This window comes from Typopeltis vanoorti, chromosome 2, assembly GCF_054136105.1.
Source record: "Typopeltis vanoorti isolate ZY-2024b chromosome 2, IOZ_Tvanoo_1.0, whole genome shotgun sequence".
Lineage (NCBI taxonomy): Eukaryota > Metazoa > Arthropoda > Arachnida > Uropygi > Thelyphonidae > Typopeltis > Typopeltis vanoorti.
The window spans coordinates 131107548-131127088 of record NC_143550.1 but is presented as its reverse complement, the minus strand read 5'-3'; the positions used below and the strand labels follow the sequence as shown (position 1 = coordinate 131127088).

Here is a 19541-nt window from a genome sequence, read left to right as displayed (position 1 = left end):
AATTAGAGATGATAAAGGTGAAATGAAAACAGGAGAAAAAGATATCCTTGAAGTATGGAGTAATTACTTTGAAAAACTGCTAAATGAAACAAGCAGTGATGACAGCACAGTGATAAAAAACACTGACCAGGCATGCAGTCAGGAATACATATCCATACTTGAAGTAGAAAAAGCCATCAAAGGCTTGAAATGTGGAAAGGCAGCAGGAGCAGATGATATTCGACCAGAAATGCTGAAGTATGGTGGTATAAGAGTCTTACAGTGGCTGCACTGCATAGTTCAGAAAGCCTGGACAGAGGGACGAATTCCCGATGATTGGAGTAGAGCTCTCATAGTACCCATATATAAAAAGGGAAATAAAACTGCATGCTGTTATTACTAACACCATGTTCCAACATTTTTATGTTGGAACATGGTGTTAGTAATAACAGCATGCAGAATACGAATACAATTTGGTCGGCTAAATCCCAAATTGCCAGCCCATCCTTGTTCGTTCAGTATCAAAGTAGATACCCAACAGGGTGCACCACGAGAAGGTGAGGATTGGACATTAGGTCAGAAGCCCTGGTCGGTTCTCCGCATTCCTTTAAAGGCTATGTGGAGGTCTCCTCTCAGTTATACAGCTTTGACCCTTAAGCACCCCGAGTTGTGAGTCAGCAGTTAGAATTGAAGGAAGTACAGGAAGCTGGTTTAATGTTAAATCTGGTGTGAGACAAGGATGTACATTATCCCCTCTGTTATTCATTATCTATATGGATCACATTATGAAGGAATGTGGTATTAAACCTGATATCAAAATTGGAGATGTTAATGTCAGCTCTTTGCTTTATGCGGATGATGTTATACTTCTAAATAAATCCGCTACAAGTCTGCAAGATTCTCTGACTAAATTGAATAGCTGTTGTAATAGATATGGTATGAAGGTCAGCAATAAAAAGACAAAGACAATGAAAATAGGCAGAATCATTGAAAATGTCAACTGTGTTGTGAATGGAGAACCTGTGGAACAAGTTAAACAGTTCAGCTACTTAGGCACAATTTTTACTGAAGATGGTAAACTAAATATAGAAATAGACAACAGAATCAGCAAAGCTGGTATCGTGGGAAGTCAATTGAATAAATTCATATGGAATAAGAAAGAAATTAGTCGGAACACTAAATTAGCTGTATACAAGACAGTGTTCAAACCAGTTTTAACTTATGGATCTGAGAGCTGGGTCAGAAGTAAAACACTTGACCAAAGACTAGAGACCGCAGATATGAGAGTCCTGAGAAAGATCAGAGGCGTGAACAGATGGCATCAATGGCAATATCATATTAAAAATGAGGATATTAGGAAAGAACTCGACATTGTCAGTATCCAGGAATGTGTTAGCAGAGCTAATCTCAGGTGGTATGGTCACTTAAATAGAATGGGAGAGGAAAGATTAGCAAAACAAGTGTTCTATGCCAGGTTGGCAGGAAAACGACCCAGAGGAAGACCAAGATATAGGTGGATTGATACGCTACAAAGTGCCTTAGACGATAGAAATATAAGATCTGATAATGTTGGAGTCTTGACAAGTAACAGACTGACTTGGAGGAAAATTGTAGATAGGAAGTTAGTAATGATGTAATTTTTTCATGTAGTACTGTCATATCCTGTACACCCCTTGAGGGTACATGGCAGGAATTTGATGATGATGATGATGACAATAAATTAAATATGGAAATAGACGACAGAATCAACAAAGCTGGTATGGTAGGAAAACTGAATAAATTTATATGGAATAAGAGAAAAATTAGTGAAAACACTAAATTAGCTATATGCAAGACATTGTTCAAACCAGTTTTAACTTATGGAACTGAGAGCTGTGCTAGAAATAAAACACTTGACCAAAGACTAGAGACCATAGATATGAGAGTTCTGAGAAAGATTAGGGACATGAACAGATTGCATTAGTGGCATAACTTAAACATACACACATGTGACCACAGTACTTAAATTATTTAATAAGTAAATATTTTGTCCTAAGTATCTTATGACATCGTCAGTAATTTCAAACAATACTAGGAATAAGATACAGTTAGGGCGCATGCTTACAATGGAATCCCACTATGCATGTAGTAGCATGATATTCAATGGTCTGCCTCCCACTGACGAGACCTCAATAAAGGTCGAAACCAGTCTGGGTAGTGGCCCTTCCCTTAATGCATAGCATTATACATGTCTGCAAGGACATGTGCTTTGCATTATGGGAGATACTAAGACAAGGCGTGATGAAAGCTTGGTCCACCTTTGCTGCGAGTTGCCAACAGATGTACCACCTTGCCTCAGTCCTGAAGATGTTTTCAGGTGCAAACTTTGTTTGCCTACACTTGGATAAAAGATTAAACTAAATTTATTAATGTATGAAGAAATGTGCAATTCCCTCCTCCCACCTAGAATAAATTGTTTTTAAATCTTATCATAATTACAGCACATTATAATTACACCACTAAGGTTTATTTACATCATGTCAACTTTATACGGTCAACATCCACTATAGCCAACTCCTAGGAGTTAGAGAAATGTGCACGATGAGTTGGAAAATTCATTAGCTAGTTCTAGTGAGAAATGAGGTTTGAATGAATATAAACTATAATCAAATAATATGAACTATAGTGAAAGCTGACTGTATATATACAGTTAAGAAACCATAGCAGACTCAGATCTTTTATAGTGGATATTTTGCTATAGAGAATTTTCTTTGGAATGGTGTTGTCCTCTTGGTCTCTGAGACTTTTCAATAGTAGTAATGTTATTTCTCCTGCCCATGGCAGAACAGTGTAACATTTTAGGTAGATGTTTATACCTTTAAGCTGCCATAACTGTGAAATGTTGCGGAATTCTTTATAATTTTACAGAATATCTTGTTCTGTTGGAGTAGCTAAAGGTATTATCAGTGAATTGATGTAATTCAAAACACAAGAATTAAAGAAGTACCATGTTGACACAATTGGCATTACCAATACGAAAAAAGACTAAAAACAATTGAGATTTTGCTAAATAAACATAAGATGTTATATTCGGGCAACAGTGAACAGGGAGAGGAAAAAGTAGCTATAGCATTCAAATATTAAATTTTAGATAAACTTTTCCTATGTCATGCAGTTTCAAGTTGAATGGTGGAACATGTCTCCCAGAAGATCCTAATAGTGAAGAAATGAGAGAATTTTTGTGATTAGAGAATGCAACTGAAATAAAAGGAAAGCTGCTCCCTATTGAAGGTTCAGGGACGAGCTGTGGGTTCAGATATACAAATATTATTGAAGAAAAAACTGAGTTTGAAAACCAAACCGAACTTCAGATGCCCAGCCACATAATCTGAAGAAAGTAGTAATTGATTCATTCAGAGAAGTATGAGGTAAAGTTGTATGTAAAGATGTAGAAAAAGGAGTTAAAGATGTAGTTCTGGAAAAGAAATCATACTAAAAGTTATTTAAGTCAGCAGCTGCCTTCTGAGAATGCAGAAAATGTAGGAAAGCTATGTATAAAAGCAGTAACAATAACAAAAAAAAAAAAAAAGTCATAAGAAGACTTCTGTTTGAGAGGGAAGAGAACTGTACATGAAATCAGTGATAACAATGACTTAAAATCTGAAGATCAGTATATTCAGAATGTCTGAAGTAATTATTTTAATGGATTATTAAATCATATAAGCAGTGACAGAGTAGTGGTAGAAAATATTTAAGAATGCAATCAGAATTATATATCAATAATTGTGGTAGAAAAGCAGAAACCTGAAATATTGAATGGTAGCTAAAATGGATCATATTCAACCAGAAATACTCAAATGTGGAGGTGTAGAAGTTTTACTTTGGCTACTGTTACACTGCACTACATAATTCAGGACTAGTCAGATTTAGATGATTGGAGTAGGGCTCTTATAGTATTACAGATAAATTTAAATGTGAGAATTACTATTATTATAGCTACTACTGTGGCTATAATAATAGTCAGCAGACCTATCATGAGAGGCTCACTTAACTTGTAAAATGTCCATCTTATTGGGCCTTTAAGTCATTTATGCTCCCTGCTTTCATAACGTATTCTGGTAATGCTTTTCACTCACCTGCTACCATATGTAAAAAAAATCTACTTCTCATACTCTTCTTCACCACACCTTTACACAGTTTCCAGAGATGGTCTCTTGTTCTTCATCTCTCACTCTCTCCACTTTTTACACTCCCTTCTATATTAATCTGGTAAAATCTCCTCACTAACTTAAATGCCGTATGACCTGTTTGTTTTCGAATCCATCAAACTCTGCACTCTATTTCTTCACCCTCACTGCAATAACCAACATTCCACAATCCTTATACAATCTTGATCATTCATCTCTAGACCTTCTCCTGCACACAACAGTGAAAACTAGGTGACCAAATTTGAGCACAGTAGTCCATGTCTGGTCTTATTATGACTTATACAGTAGCACCTTACTGCTTTTCATAGCAGCAGTATGATGCAGTCTTTACAATATTTGCAGTGTAATTACATAGAAATTTCCCAAGTGAGTATTTCAGGTAATATGTTTGTAAGCATAATTGAGAGACAAAGAAAAATTGCAAAAGAAAAATTAGGTAAGAAATAATCTAGATTTAGGCCAAATAAGGGTTGTTAGGATCAGATTATCATTTTAATAGTTCCCAAATGACAATATAACATAGATCTGTATTTAAGTTTTGTAGATAGATGTGAAAAAGGCATATCTGCCAAGAAAAATGCTGTTTATGCAGACTTATATTCATAAATAAATCCAGTTTACAGGATTCTTAAACTAAATTGAATAACCACTATAACAAATTCAGCATTGAAAATCAGTAATAAAAAATAAAAATAAAAATACAAACTGTGTAAATAAGCAGGAACAATGAAAACATTAATTCATTCTTTGTAGAGAATGCAGTTAATGTTTTTAAGTGTATCAAGCAATTTTGGCACAGCAGGGAAGAAGCAAATTAAATATTGAATTAGACAACAGAGTAAGTAGTGTTGGTATGATGAGGAACAATTTCAATAAATTTATACAGAATAAGAGAGAAATTAGTTAAAACACTGAACTACCAGTATACAGTTCACCATTTAAACTAATTTCAACTTATGAATCTTAGAGTTAGTTTAGAAATAAAACAATTAATCCAAAACTAGATGGCAGATATGAAAGTTGTGATAAAAATTAGGGGAGGGAACAAGTAAAAATCTCTCATAAGTAAGTTTTCATGTTCATTTTTACATGTTTTTCTAAGGAAATTACACTTAAAGAAATGTTAATTTTGTCTGTAATAATCTTGTATTTGTAATAACTTAACTCATCCCACACTCAAGCAATGCATTCCACTCACCCACCACTCTACATGGAAAAAATCTACTCCTCATCCCCTAGCTCACACCCACCTTATGCAGCTTCCAGGGATGGCCTCTTGTTCTGCCCTTCTCTCCAGATATTCTCTGAAAAATCTCATCCAACAGTAATTATCCCTTACCAACTTAATCCAAACTTAACTTAATCCCATTCCAGAGACCAGATACCAAGTTAGTCAATCGTCTCTGGACCCTCTCCAACATCTCATTATCCTTTTGAAAGCCTCACGACTAATCAAAACCTTCTATACGTTGGTGTTCTCTACATCATTCCCATAATCCACTGTGTTGTCTTCACAATTTTAGCAATATGTCCACGAAATTTCAAGTCTATCCATCACAACTTCCAAATCCTTCACCTCTAAACACTCTTGCCCATTCAGACAGCCTATTTAGGTCCTCTTGCAAATCTGCATCTGCTCTACTTCTCATAACTCTCCCCAATTTTGCATCATCTTCAAACAACTTTATATCATCATTTAAGCCCTTTTCATGTCATTTACATACGAATTAAACAACAATTTCCCCAAAACAGACCCTTGGGGCATGCCACTAGTGACTTCTCTTCTGGGATATCACCCCCATACACAACCTGTGGTCAGACAGCCAATCTCCAATCCAACGCACTAATCTAGTACTCCATCTGTTCCAGTTTAAATACTAGTTTGTTATGTGGTAATCTATCAAAAGCCTTTGCAAAATCTAAATATATTACTGTATATGCACCTCCTTGTCCAATGTATTTGTCACCTTGTAATAATAAGTGAGCAGATTGCTAAAACATCATCTTCCTTTAGCAAACCCATGCTGTCCATTAATTATACTGCTATCCATCTAGTTCTGAATCCTTGTCCTCACTAGTTTCTCCAACACTTTGACTACAATTCCAGACAAGCAGATTGGCCTATAATTTGAAGCCTTAGTCTTATCACTTCCTTTATGAAGCAGAATAATTTTGCCATCTTTCCATTCCTTTGGGACCTGAGCTAATCTAAGACATGTTGAAAATGTATCTTAAAGGTGTTAACTTCCAGGAACATTCCCTCAAGACATGCAGTGATATTCCATCAAGTTCCATGATCTTGTTGACATCAAGTTTACTCAATTCCTCATATACCTCCTGCTCACTCACCATCAGTGGTTCCTCTCCCATTCCCACTGCTCTGAACTATATAATCTATTCCCACATTTTCCAGTATGTAGCAGTTTTCCATACTGTATCATGTCAAAAGGCTTAGCAAAGTCTACAAGTGTCATGATGTATCCATTTGCCTTAACGCAACAGTAACATTATTAGAAAATAGAACAAGTTTCTCAAACATTACCTTCCCTTAGTAAACATATGCTGTTCATTGCAAAGTATAGATCTGCTGTCAACCAATTTCTGTATACAAGCATTTACTAATTTTTCCAAAATCTTCACCACTACTCCAGAGATACTAGTAGATCAATAGTTGGACACATCAGTCTTTGCATCACAAGGATGATGCAAAGACTGATGGTAGTGAGTACTCACAAAGTGGTAGTGAGGTCACTGTTGCACATACCAGGTTGGTAGCTTTTAGCAGTATGGGCACTTGTTAGTTGAATAATCTCTTCAGCATCTGACACACACACCATCTACATTTAGCATAGTTATTCTTTCTTTCTTGCAGCATAACAACAGAATTCTTTTGGGTTTATCTAGCAGAGCCTTTTTTTTTTTTTCTCCCAAACTCAGACCTATTTTCCCATATACGCTGAAGTGCCATTGAATTAGGGATCGTGTTACCTAGTAACGTGTTATACCCCTCTGGCCCTGATAATGGCTGCCACATGACAAGGCAAGGACCTCCACAAGCTTGCAAAAATATTTCACAGGTATTGTAAGTTTTTCCACTTGGTTATACTATAAATTAAAGATGCCAAGAAATTATATTCTTAGTTTAATCCTTTATCCAAGTGTATGCAAACAAGTTTGCACCCGAACTATTTTCAGGACTGGGGCAACTCATATAAAGAGGCTAATGACTTCACATTACTTGCCTTAGTATCCCATAATGCAAAGCACATCTCCTTGCAGACATGCGTAATGCTATGCATTATGGGAAGGGTCACTACCGAGACTAGTTTTGACCTTTATTGAGGTCTCATCAGTGGGAGCCAGACCCAGAAGTGATACCAAGGTTGAAGTAATGTAGTAGTCATATTTTCGTATATGAGTAGACAAAAGGTGTCGCACCTTATTATTAAAATACTCTGGATTAGAGATAGTTGTAAGTTTTACCACATGGTTATACTATAAATTAAAGATACCAAGAAATTATATTCTTGGTTTAATCTTTTATCCAAATGTAAGAAAACAAGTTTGCACCTGGACTATTTTCAGGACTGGGGCAACTTGTATAAAGAAGCTGACTTTACATCACTTGCCTTAGTACGTTTCAGACGACCCATGCATCCTCCAGAGTTGTGTGCAATTCACTGAAGTTTGGCAGTGATGGTACACAGACCCATTTAAATCTCAATGAAAATCTTCAATATCCTGAAGATTTTCATTGAGATTTAAATTGGAGCTTCTAGGTGGCTACTTCATTTATTTCAAATCAACTGAATGCTTCTGGAACCAAGCAGTAGTCTGCCTGGACCTATGAGAAGAACAGTTGTCTTGCTGGTAGATGCCATCTCCATTGGGATACATTGAGAATCATTGGTACACACATACCAAAGGTCCCAAAGATGTCCAAATGAAGACACCCCCATGCCATCACTGCATCATCACCAGCTTGTATAGTTCCAACCTGACATGCAAGATCCATGGTTTCCTGGGACTGGCACCATATCCCCATTTTCCCATCAGTGCTGTGAAGGTTAAAATCATGATTCATCATTCCAGGCTAAACATCGCTAATTTTCAATCGTCCAGGCAAGGTGTTCATCCCAGTATCATGCTGTTAGGAGCGAGACTCTCATAGGATGGCAGCTCCCAAAGCCGAGGCAGTGAAGTGTACGCCGCATGATCCTGCACTGAACGAGGACTCCAGTTGGAATCCTCGTTCAGATGGGAAGTGATATGAGATAATGTCTGGTCCCCGTTGATCCATACGATGCAAGTCAGGTGGCAAAGCCCATGATCATTCAAGGCTGGTTGCCCTTTGCAGTTTGTCTAAGTGCTTTTTTTTTTTTTTTTGCTGGAATTTTCATATTCCCAGAACACTTGAAACTTGTATGAGAAAATCCGAGTTTGTTGACAATTTTGGAGATCGAGTGATCCATCTGTCGGGCACCTACGATCTGTCCTCTGTCAAATGTATCTAAATCCACTCACATTTCCCATTACGTTTCTCACGACAAATGCTTGGGGAAGCCAACGCTGACAGCTAATTATACCTGTAGTTTTGGCCACACATGCACACAAATGCACTGGTTGCAGTACAGAATTTGCATAGCCTCTCCTATCCCTAATTCAATGGCACTTCAGTGTATAACAGTTGCAATGCCAGCCTGGCTGGATACGTGGGTAGCATACCTACTCTCCAAGCAACAGGTTGTGGGTTTGAATCTATCTGTGGACATGGATGTTTGTAAAAGCCTGCTCTGGATGAGCTTGTACAGCTCCTTGAATTTATAAGTGTTATCTTATAACATGGAAAAATGACGTGGAAGAACACCATGTGCATAAGGATCATGTTCTTCCACGTCATTTTTCTTGTGAATCTCTTGGACACGTTCTGATATTGCATCATGTAAGTATTTTGTAAATGCTTCCCAAGCACTGTCAATATCCTTCCTATCCTACAACCAATACCATCGCTCAGAACTCAGTTGGTCATAATTTCCTGCTTTGTGGTCCACCATGTGACCTTTTCTGAATGGAGCATTCATAAACTTAACCACTTCCTAAGTCAATGCAACATGAACACCGTCACGATTTTAACTAAAATGTCTTTTGATACTATAATCAGATCTAACACTCTCTGACCTTGAGTTCCTTCTGTTATGTGCTCCATGAGAAAGTTGTGTTACAACAGCTCAATAAATTCTGTTCCATTCTTCTCATGGGATTTCACCACTACACAATCAATATTCAGATAATTAGTCACCGAAGATGGTTGCCAATTTAGTACCCATCTTGTTTATTTGGTAATAATGCATTTCATCATCACTAGTAACCGATTCGCGAGGTATGTAACAACACACCACTATGTATTTGATCTTGTTAGACTCCACCTCACACCTGATGGCATGACTCACTGCCACATGGAAAATTGTTACTAGTAATTATAGTCATAGCTTTCTACCTAACTGGACTCAAATCATCCAATAGCATTAACAGTACACTGCCCCTCTCATATCCTGCCTATCCTTCCTATTTTAAGGAAGGATAGGCACTTCACTCTTTACGCTCGATACCAGTTAGTATATCTGTTTCTTATAGCTAGGTCTGACTAATGCATACAATCTAAGGCCCAGACATGTTAACCAAGACAAGCAACTGTATCCCTTTGTTTCTAATACTCTCGGTATTCGTGTACAGACATAAGTTACTTGTATGCTCACTTCAGTAGTTTGCATGATCCAGTTAGACAACTTGCAGAGCTCATTATTATTATTATTATTATTACGGGTGACTCCAGGGAGTCCTTAGACTCGCTCAGGGAGGCTCTAAACATCATGTCCACACAACTATACGACATTCTCACAGTATCTATCATACTTTGCCTTGAACTCACTCACTGTCATAGCACCCACAACAGACTCTGGCAGCTTATTCCACTCATTTACCACTCTAAAAGTAAAGAACCCAGCTCTTAACACCCTTGCTAACCACACTCTTGCCCAGCTTCCATAGATGTCCCCTATTTCTCCCACCAACAGTCCTGTTCTCAAAAATATTCTCTGAATTAATCCTATAGAAACCCTTTAGCAATTTGAATGTCTCAATCATATCTCCCCTTTTCCACCTATCAACCAATTTCTGCAACCCACAAATCTTCAACCTGTTCTCATAAGGTTCATTCCATAGACCTGCTATCATCTTGGTCACTCGCCTCTGGATCCTCTCTACCTCCTCTCCATCAAGAAGAAACCTAGGTGACCAAATCTGGACACAGTAGTCGAGATGAGGTCTTATCAAGGCTTGGTACAGAGGTACAATAACTTGCTCGTCTCTGCTCATCAAAGTATTTTTCACCAACCAAGTGAGTTGATGAGCTGATTTAGCGACATTTGCAATGTGCCCCCCCCCCCCCCCAAACTTCATCTCCCTATCCACCAACATTCCCAAGTCCCTGGTATACTGCTGCTAATCTTTTCACCCCAAAATGCATAACCTTACATTTTGTCACATTAAATTGACATCCATTCTCCTTAGCCCAGAACTTCAATTTATCCAAGTCATCCTGCAAGATTTTGACATCTTCTGCATTCACTATTGCCCTACCCAACTTTGCATCATCAGCAAACAAATAAACCGTTCCTCTTAGATCCTTCCCTATATCGTTAATGAACAAATTAAACAGCAGTGGTCCAAGAACAGAACCCTGCAGCACACCACTAGTCACAGGCCATCTTTTGGACCCTACTCCTTAATAAACTACTTTCTGATATCTCTCTCCATCAACCACCCAGCTATCCATCTCACCAACTCTATATCCATTCCCATATGTCGCAGTTTACAGATTAGAATTCCATGTGGTATCCTGTCAAATGCCTTAGCCAGGTCCAGCAGTATCACTGTGTTATAAAACTTGAGCAAGTTACTGAGGCATGATCTACCCTTCACAAAGCCATGCTGTTCCCCCATACAGTATCTCATTTTCATCAATCCATTCCTGTATTTTTCCCTTGACTACTTTTTCCAAGACCTTGACAATGACTCCAGATATGCTGGTCTGTCGGTAATTTGCAACAGTAGTCTTGGATCCTCTTTTATGTAGTGGAACTATTTTCCCCTCTTTCCACACCTTTGGGACTAAACCATACCTGAGACTCAGATTAAACAACATGGTCAAGGGCACTGATACTTGTTTAGCTGCTTCATGTTCGGCTTATGTTGACATCCTTGCGCTTGCTTAGTAAGTCTGAACAAGATGAACCCAATGTTTTGCTCATAATTGCTTCTATGATAATGCATGTTCCTGTCATTAACACAGTTATATAAGATGACTGCTCTTTCACACACAGATTTTCATCATTTCTCCCATCATAATGTAGTTTCTCTGACTGTTAAATCTCACACCAATTAATAATTTTTCAAGGCTCCTGATACCAAACACATTCAAGTTTAGGCTGTCTCTCTCTTATACAAGTACATTCTTTCCTCAAACTCACTGTACACATTCAAATACTCACAACCATTCTTTCTACATGGCTTATGCATTGAATTGTTTGTCATTATAGCCTTTCTTAATTCATTTCTATCATATGTAGGTGACGTACTAACTATTTTCACTTTCTCACCTTTCACTCTTGCTTCTTCCAACTGTCCTTTCATATCCTCTCTCATGCTGAATTTATCACCAGACAAATCATATGGTGGTCTTACCAAAACTACTATCTCTTTTACTTTTCTTTTCTGCTTTTCAATTACATACATTAAATTTTTGATTTTAGCACCTGGAAAACTAGATGTAATCACACGGTCATCAATCATGTTTTATGATTATATCTCCAAACCATATAACATCCTTCTTTTTATAATTGATTTTATCTATTTGATTATTTTTACGTGAAATCTTACCTAATTCAATGCTTTTTTTCTTTCTCCTTTTGCTGCTTAGTGTGGCAAACATAGAAAAACCCAGTAAATGTCAGCCTGCCTCTGACTGTGTGGTTAGCATACCCACTCTCCAACCAACAGGCTATGGGGTTGAATCCCACCATGGCATGAATGTTTGTGATTGTCTTTAGGTGTGAGACCATAATGCTGTTTATTGGAGGCCTTGAAGTCAGTTGAAAAAATTTCATGTTTGGTCTTTAGAGAAGGTTTTCCAGACTATATAACCAATAAATTAAAAAATTATATCCTGTACACCCCTTGAGGGTACATGGCAGGAATTTGATGATATATATATATATATCTATCTATCTTTAATTGATAAAAATAGAAAATATCCTTAGCCCACCCATGGTACAAAATGTACTATAGGTTTGCAGACAACCAATAAAATACTGAAATGTCCTCACTAAGCTCCATCAAACATGCCACTTTAAATGATATTCACTTTTTCTTTGGTTTCTGCAAGTTTGCTATAGTAAGAGACAGTTGCTCACCTGTTACCTCCTGCAGTTTACTGATTTGCATCTTTTTTTCTCTGACTAAACCATATTTAAAAAAAAAAAATCAGCTAACGCCTTTTTTATTCCCATATATGGGGAGTAGGCGAGGCCATTTAGCCCTATCTAACTTTTGGAGACTGAGTGGGCAGTTCAATCTCCACTGGTACCCAATCAGAGATAGATGGCCCAAGGCTATCACTAATTAAGTGGTACACACAGTGAAGTGAGATGACTGAAATGTGCTGCCATCTCGTGGTCCCTAACACAATATGTTTAATGTCTGAAATAATGTGGGTTCTGTGGTTAATTTTCTTGAGTTTCCGGGAGGAAAAACCCGCTTGCCCATGCCAGAGATCGACTAACTCGAAACCAAGTCTTCCTTCGTGTGGCCAAGCACTGCGGTGTGCAAATGCCACATCCACTGAGCTACACAGGCTATTTAATGAATTTTAATTTTATTGCTAAATGTATCTTTGAGTTATTCTAATTGTTTGTTTTATTTTAGGTGCATATACGGTTGAACCATTAAAAGATTATAGTTGGGCATTACTAAGCTGTGGACTTCTCTTTTTTTATCACTTTATCCTGTTGCAAGGTTTAGGGATTGTAAGTAGCACTTTTCCCTCAGTCTTGTAATTACAATAATTTTTCTATTGTCTAAACTTGATGGGATTTGATGTTAGGTAATAAATTGCATCTAATGCAGCCAAATATCAAGTTTTGCTAAGAGAATATCTGATTATCTTAGGTGGCAGAAACTGTCGTTAATACTTCCTTCTTTATTAAACTTCTATTTCTACTTACAAACTTCTAATTATGAACTTTCAAGATACAAGCTATTCATATTTACGAACATTGCACAGACTAATAAATTGCATCTGCAATTCATTTTATAAATGCAGAATCCCATGCTTACAAGAATTTTATGTTGCTTGAAGTTTATTGACATTTTATGATGTCACAGAAAATGTTTATCCAGTATTGCCTTTTCCCCTCTCTATGCCATATCTTCAGTTGCTGAACATATACCACATAATAAAGTGTGCATTTCATGGATAACTTTCTTTTTTTTTTTCTTTTTCCTTTTTTTTTTTTTTTTTTTTTTTTTTTTACACTGTTGTGTATGTTTACACAACATTGTAAAACTGTGTTCTCCTACCAGGATCTTGACTGACTTTTGGACTTCACCAAAATATTGGCACTGTCATCTATATCAGTTTCATCAGGGTTTTTGACCGCGTTGTAGGTTGCCAGCCTACCACGGAAATCCATCCCAGGCTTAACTGTGCTCAACATGCTACAAGCATGACTGATGGGATGGATTTCCGTGGTGGGCTGGCAACCTACGACATGGTCAAAAACCCTGATGGAACTGATATAGATGGCAGTGCCAATATTTCGGTGAAGTCCGGAGGGCCATACTCTGAAAGTCTTAGTATCATGCCTCCATGTGGAGGGGGGAAACATGGTGTCGTAATGAGCCATGGCAAAGTTGATACTAAGCAAAGAGCTGAAAGCTATAAAGTGCATCTCCCAAGATGTTATGTGGCCAGCATGGGAGATGTTAGGACTGCAGTGACATCTGCTGTTTCATCATTGGCAGAAGAATTCATATATCAACAGCAATGTGAAACAACTGGCAGGCGGAAGATTCTGAATACAGATCAATCGCTGACAGAGTGAGCCAAGTTAGCTGGCTTTTGCTGGCTATTGCAGACGTGGAAGAGATCGGGGCCTCACCACGTTTCTATCCTATAGTCGACCATGGAGAAACGGGAATATTTTACAAGCTATGCTTTGGAAGTTGGAACCTCTGCAACGTCCCAAGCTGTAAATAGTTACGGGGAAGAAGACATTGAAACTGTGATTAAAATGAGCGCTGCAAGTGCACTCCATGATGGTGTCAACTTGAATCCGAAAGGAAGGTTGGCATCTGATATTCCTCGTTTGAAAACAAGAAACATAGTCTTGAAAATTGGAACTTGGAACATGAGAACATTATATAAACTAGGGAATTTTGACAACCTTATACAGGAAATAAAAAGACTTAAAGTTGATGTGATGGGAATCAGTGAAACAAGATGGCCTAACATGGGGAAAACTAGAAAAAGATGGCTTTACATTTGTATATTCTGGTGGAGAGAAGCATGAATATGGAGTGGGTTTCATGATTAAGAAAGACATCTTTAAATCTGTAATGGGGCTGTGGCACATAAACGAAAGAATAATACTTGTTAAATTAGCTGCAAAGCCTTTTAACATCATAATTATCCAGGTTTATGCCCCTGCGATGACTCACAATGATGAAGAAATAGAAGATTTTTATAATAACTTACAAAAATCTATAGAATATGTAAAATCAAATGAAATACTCATAGTGATGGGTGACTTGAATGCAAAGGTTGGAGAAGGGGAAGAAAATCCAGTTGTTGGAAAATTAGGACTAGGCGACAGAAATGAAAGAGGTGAGAGATTGATACAATTCTGCATTCAAAACAACTTGCGCATAATGAATACTTTCTTTCAAAATCCAAAACACAGACTGTATACTTGGACAAACCCTGATAACTCTATAAGAAACCAAATAGATTTCATAATGATAAATAATAGATACAAAAATAATATAACCAACATAAAAACATACCCAAGTGCTGATATAGGTTCAGACCATAACCCTGTTTTTTCCACTTTAAAAATTAAGCTAAAAAACATTTCTAAAAACAATCATACTGAAAGACTTGACTTCACAGCTCTGAATATACCTGACAACATAATGGTGTTTAACTCAGAAATTAGATCATGTAGGATATAAAACAGAAGACAATATACTTTGTAACAAAGAGAAAATTGAAAACAGGTGGTCAAATTTTAGAAGTGCAATATATAAGACAGCTAACGAGGTTATCCCAAAAATTAAATACAATAAGAAAAAACCCTGGATGACTGAAACAATACTAGAGCTTATGAATGAAAGATGAAAAAAAGAAAAATACACAACAGTATAGAATACTCAGCAAAATTATAAAAAATGAATGCAGGAAGGCTAAAGACAAGTGGCTAAATGAAAAATGTAAAGAAATAGAGGAACTGGACAAGAAACACGATAGTAAAAAAATGCATAAATCAATCCAAGCCCTGACAAATAAAAAGAAAAATTTCAACCATAATCCTTGTATAAAAGATCAAAATGGAAAAATGCTACTAGAGACACAAGATATCATAAAAAGATGGAAAGAATATGGAATAGAACTGCTTGACTCTGATCGCACAGATGCACCAGATATACAAAATATGGATGGCGAACTAATTACATATGAAGAAATAGAATACGCCCTAAGTCAAATGAAAACACATAAAACACCAGGCCCTGATCAGATCCCTATTGAATTGTTAAAGAAAGTAAATGAAAATACACTTAATGACCTAAAGGTTATTTTTAATAACATCTATGATACAGGATACATCCCTGATGATCTAAGGAAATCCATCTTTATCACTATTCCCAAAATTCCAAGAACTTTTGAATGTACAGAATATAGACTAATAAGTTTAACAAGCCATGTTACAAAATTACTACTGAGAATAATCCTAGAGAAAATAAGAGGCATTTTGTTAGTAGAAATAGAAGACACTCAATCAGTTTTTCAAAAAAACAAAGATACAAGAGAAGGAATCTCCGATTTGAAAACATTATGTGAAAGAAACCTTGACAACCAGAAAAGCATATATCTTTGTTTTTTGATTACACCAAAGCATTTGATTCGATAGATCACAAGAAATTAATACATATACTACAGAATAATGGGTTAAAAGGAAAAGATCTACATATAATTACAAATATATACTGCAATCAAATGGCCTCAATAAGATATAAAAATACATATTCTGGCAACTTTGAAATCAAAAAAGGAGTAAGGCAAGGATGTGTCTTATCACCCTTACTGTACAATATATATATAGTGAGCAAATTTTAAAAAATATTTCAGAACTGAAGGGTGTAAAAGTCGGAGGTAGGAACTTCAACAACTTCAGGTATGCAGATGACACAGTTCTTATAGCTGAATCTGAAGATGATCTTCAAAACTTAATCACAGAAATTTACAACAGAAGCTTAGACATGGGACTAATTATTAAACTAAAGAAAACAAAGTGCATGATTATATCAAAAGAACCTATAAATAAGAAACTGAACATAACTGTTAACAAAAAGAAAATTGAACAGGTTCAGTGTTTTATATATTTGAGGCAAATGTTTACAGATAGAGGAAATTCCCTTAAAGAAATAAAAAGAAGAATAGAGATAGCAAGAAAAGCCTTTACTGATATGAAAACTGTTCTAACATCCAGAGACATTAATATAGACACAAGAAAAAGATTAATAAAATGCTATATCTGGTCAAGCCTTGTCTACAACAGTGAAACTTGGACTCTAAATAAAGAAGCAGAGAAAAAATTAGAAGCTTTCAAAATGTGGACCATCAGAAGAATGTTGAAAATACCATGGACAGAGAAAATGAAAAACAAAGATGTTTTAAAGAAAGCAAAAATGAAAAGAACATTAATGAAAATAATTAAAGAGAGAAAACTTAAATATTTTGGACATCTAACTAGACAAGAAGGCATTCAGAAATTAATATTAGAAGGGAAATTGGATGGAAAAAGAGGGAGAGATAGACCCAGGAGAATGTGGTTTGAAGACATTAAGGACTGGACTGGCTTGAATTACTATAAATTTTCCAGAGCAGCAAAAGAAAGAAAAAGGTTCCATGACATGGTTGCCAACCTCCTCCTCCTAGGGGATGACACTTGAAGAAGTATGTTTACAATGAAAGTTTTTAATATTAAAAAGCAGTTATTGTTTTACAATAAATTTTATTGTAAAACAATATTAATTGTATTACATTAAAAGTCTTTGTAAACATGCATAATACTTTTGTATTAATTAATATGAAATTGATAAGTCACATACTAACAGTTATTACCTACACTGTATTTCTTTCCATGAAGGAAATAAAGGACAATTGCATTTAATTAATCTAATTATTAATAAGAATACAGGTAATCCTCGTATAATGCAGATATTAGGTTCCATAGAAATGCTGCATTATATAAATCGCGTTATGTGAGACTTAGATCACATAGAAAAAGTAGAGTTAGGTTCCGAAATCGTTTTTTTTTTAATTATATCCAACGAACACAATCTTTTTATTTAATTCAAGTAATTCATATAAGTTAAGAAAACAAACTATGAAACAAATACATAGTATAAAATTATAAAAATTACAAATTGTACATAAATTTCATTGCACATAATGCATAAATGTTTTAGACACAATAAAATAAAGCGCATATTTTAATCGTCATCACTATCTTCAGAAATAACATTTCATAGATGTTCTTTAAGTGGCCGGAGGTCATCACCACTTGATATCTCGTGGGCATCATTTGTATAATTCTCATTGCATACTTCGGTTGGTTTAGTTATCAAGAAGTCAGTAATAAGACTTTGCTTACCACTATGCTGCAGTTTTTTATTAAGTTCATAATATGGAGCTAAACAAATATCCAATTGCCTCATGAATTTTCTCGAGTGCTCCATTGAGGGATCATTATCCGTAAAATAACTTCCTAACTTTCTTGCCAAGTCCAAGCCTTCTGCTAATTTCTTTAAACTGAATTCTTTAAAGGATTCATCAAAATCAGAATCTTCGGCAGAACTTTCTCTGCCATTTGGTTCGACGGCATCTATTAATTGTACCAGTTCCTCCTCATTTAAATCTGTTTCTCCATCAATTAATTCACTTATTTCATTTTCAACCATATCACAAAAGCCCACTCCACCAAAAATGTGTGTGACATTTATTATACACCGTAGCTCGGTATCAACTGGAGGTACGAAATTTTGTTCCACAATGACTTCAGGCCATATTTTTTTACAACAAGCATTCAGTGTAGAGGGTTGTATTTCCTTAATGGACAGAGAAATAATTTTCACACAATTCAATATTGAAAACTCTTTCCACGTTTGAGGCAGTGTCATGTTTGGATTAGATTCTATTTTTTCCAAAATTAATTGAAATGTTCGCCAAATATAATTTGACTTAAATGTTGATATTATTCCTTGGTTGAGTGGTTGAATAAGTGAAGTAGTATTAGGCAGCAAAAAAGTTATTTTAATATTCGGATGACTCTTAAATTTGTTGGGTGGGCTGGTGTGTTATCTAAAATTAGGAGAATTTTGAAAGTGTGTAACTTTCTACATCGGGTACAAAACAATTCAAAATTTTCAAACATGCTAGCTGTAACCCATGCCTTTTTGTTGGCCTGCCAATAAATGGGTAGGGTGGACTTGTCGAACCCTTTCATCGCACTAGGATTTGCGGATCGGTTAATAAACATTGGTTTTGTCATGTAATCACCTGACGCATTACTACAAAACAGTAGAATGATTCTACCTTCAGAAACTTTGAATCCAGGAGCTGATCTTTCATATTTCAAAATATAGGTGCGTTTTGGCATTTCTTTCCAATATAACCCAGATTCATCTGCATTGAACACCTGGTCTGCACCATAACCACCTTCTTCAATGATTTTTAAAAGTTCTTCTGAGTATTTCCTGGCAGCCTCAACGTCTGATGATGTTGATTCTCCCTGGATTTTAAGATTATACAAAGAAAACCTCTTTTTAAAGTTTTCAAACCAACTTACTATTACAAAATCCATGCTGAGAGATTTCTTCTGAAGAATCATAATCAAGTCCTTTTAAATGTTTATAAACTTTGAGAGCTTTTTGCTTAATAAAGTGTCCATCCAAAGGAATTTTCTTTTGATTGCAATCTTCTATCCGAATCATTAGAGATTTCTCCATTTTTTTCTATTAGAATATCGTGTACACGAG

The 19541-nt window shown here is 36.1% G+C and overlaps 1 protein-coding gene across 1 annotated transcript in view; it reads left to right on the top strand.

Annotated features, from left to right (window-relative positions):
* Nucleotides 1-19541, top strand: part of LOC150109435 (transmembrane protein 164) — a 177982-nt gene that overhangs the window by 139469 nt on the left and 18972 nt on the right. Inside the window, exon 5 of the mRNA XM_090408187.1 lies at nucleotides 13149-13249. Within this exon, the coding sequence (XP_090264313.1) occupies nucleotides 13149-13249 (101 nt within the window). The remainder of the gene's footprint in view (nucleotides 1-13148; nucleotides 13250-19541) is intronic.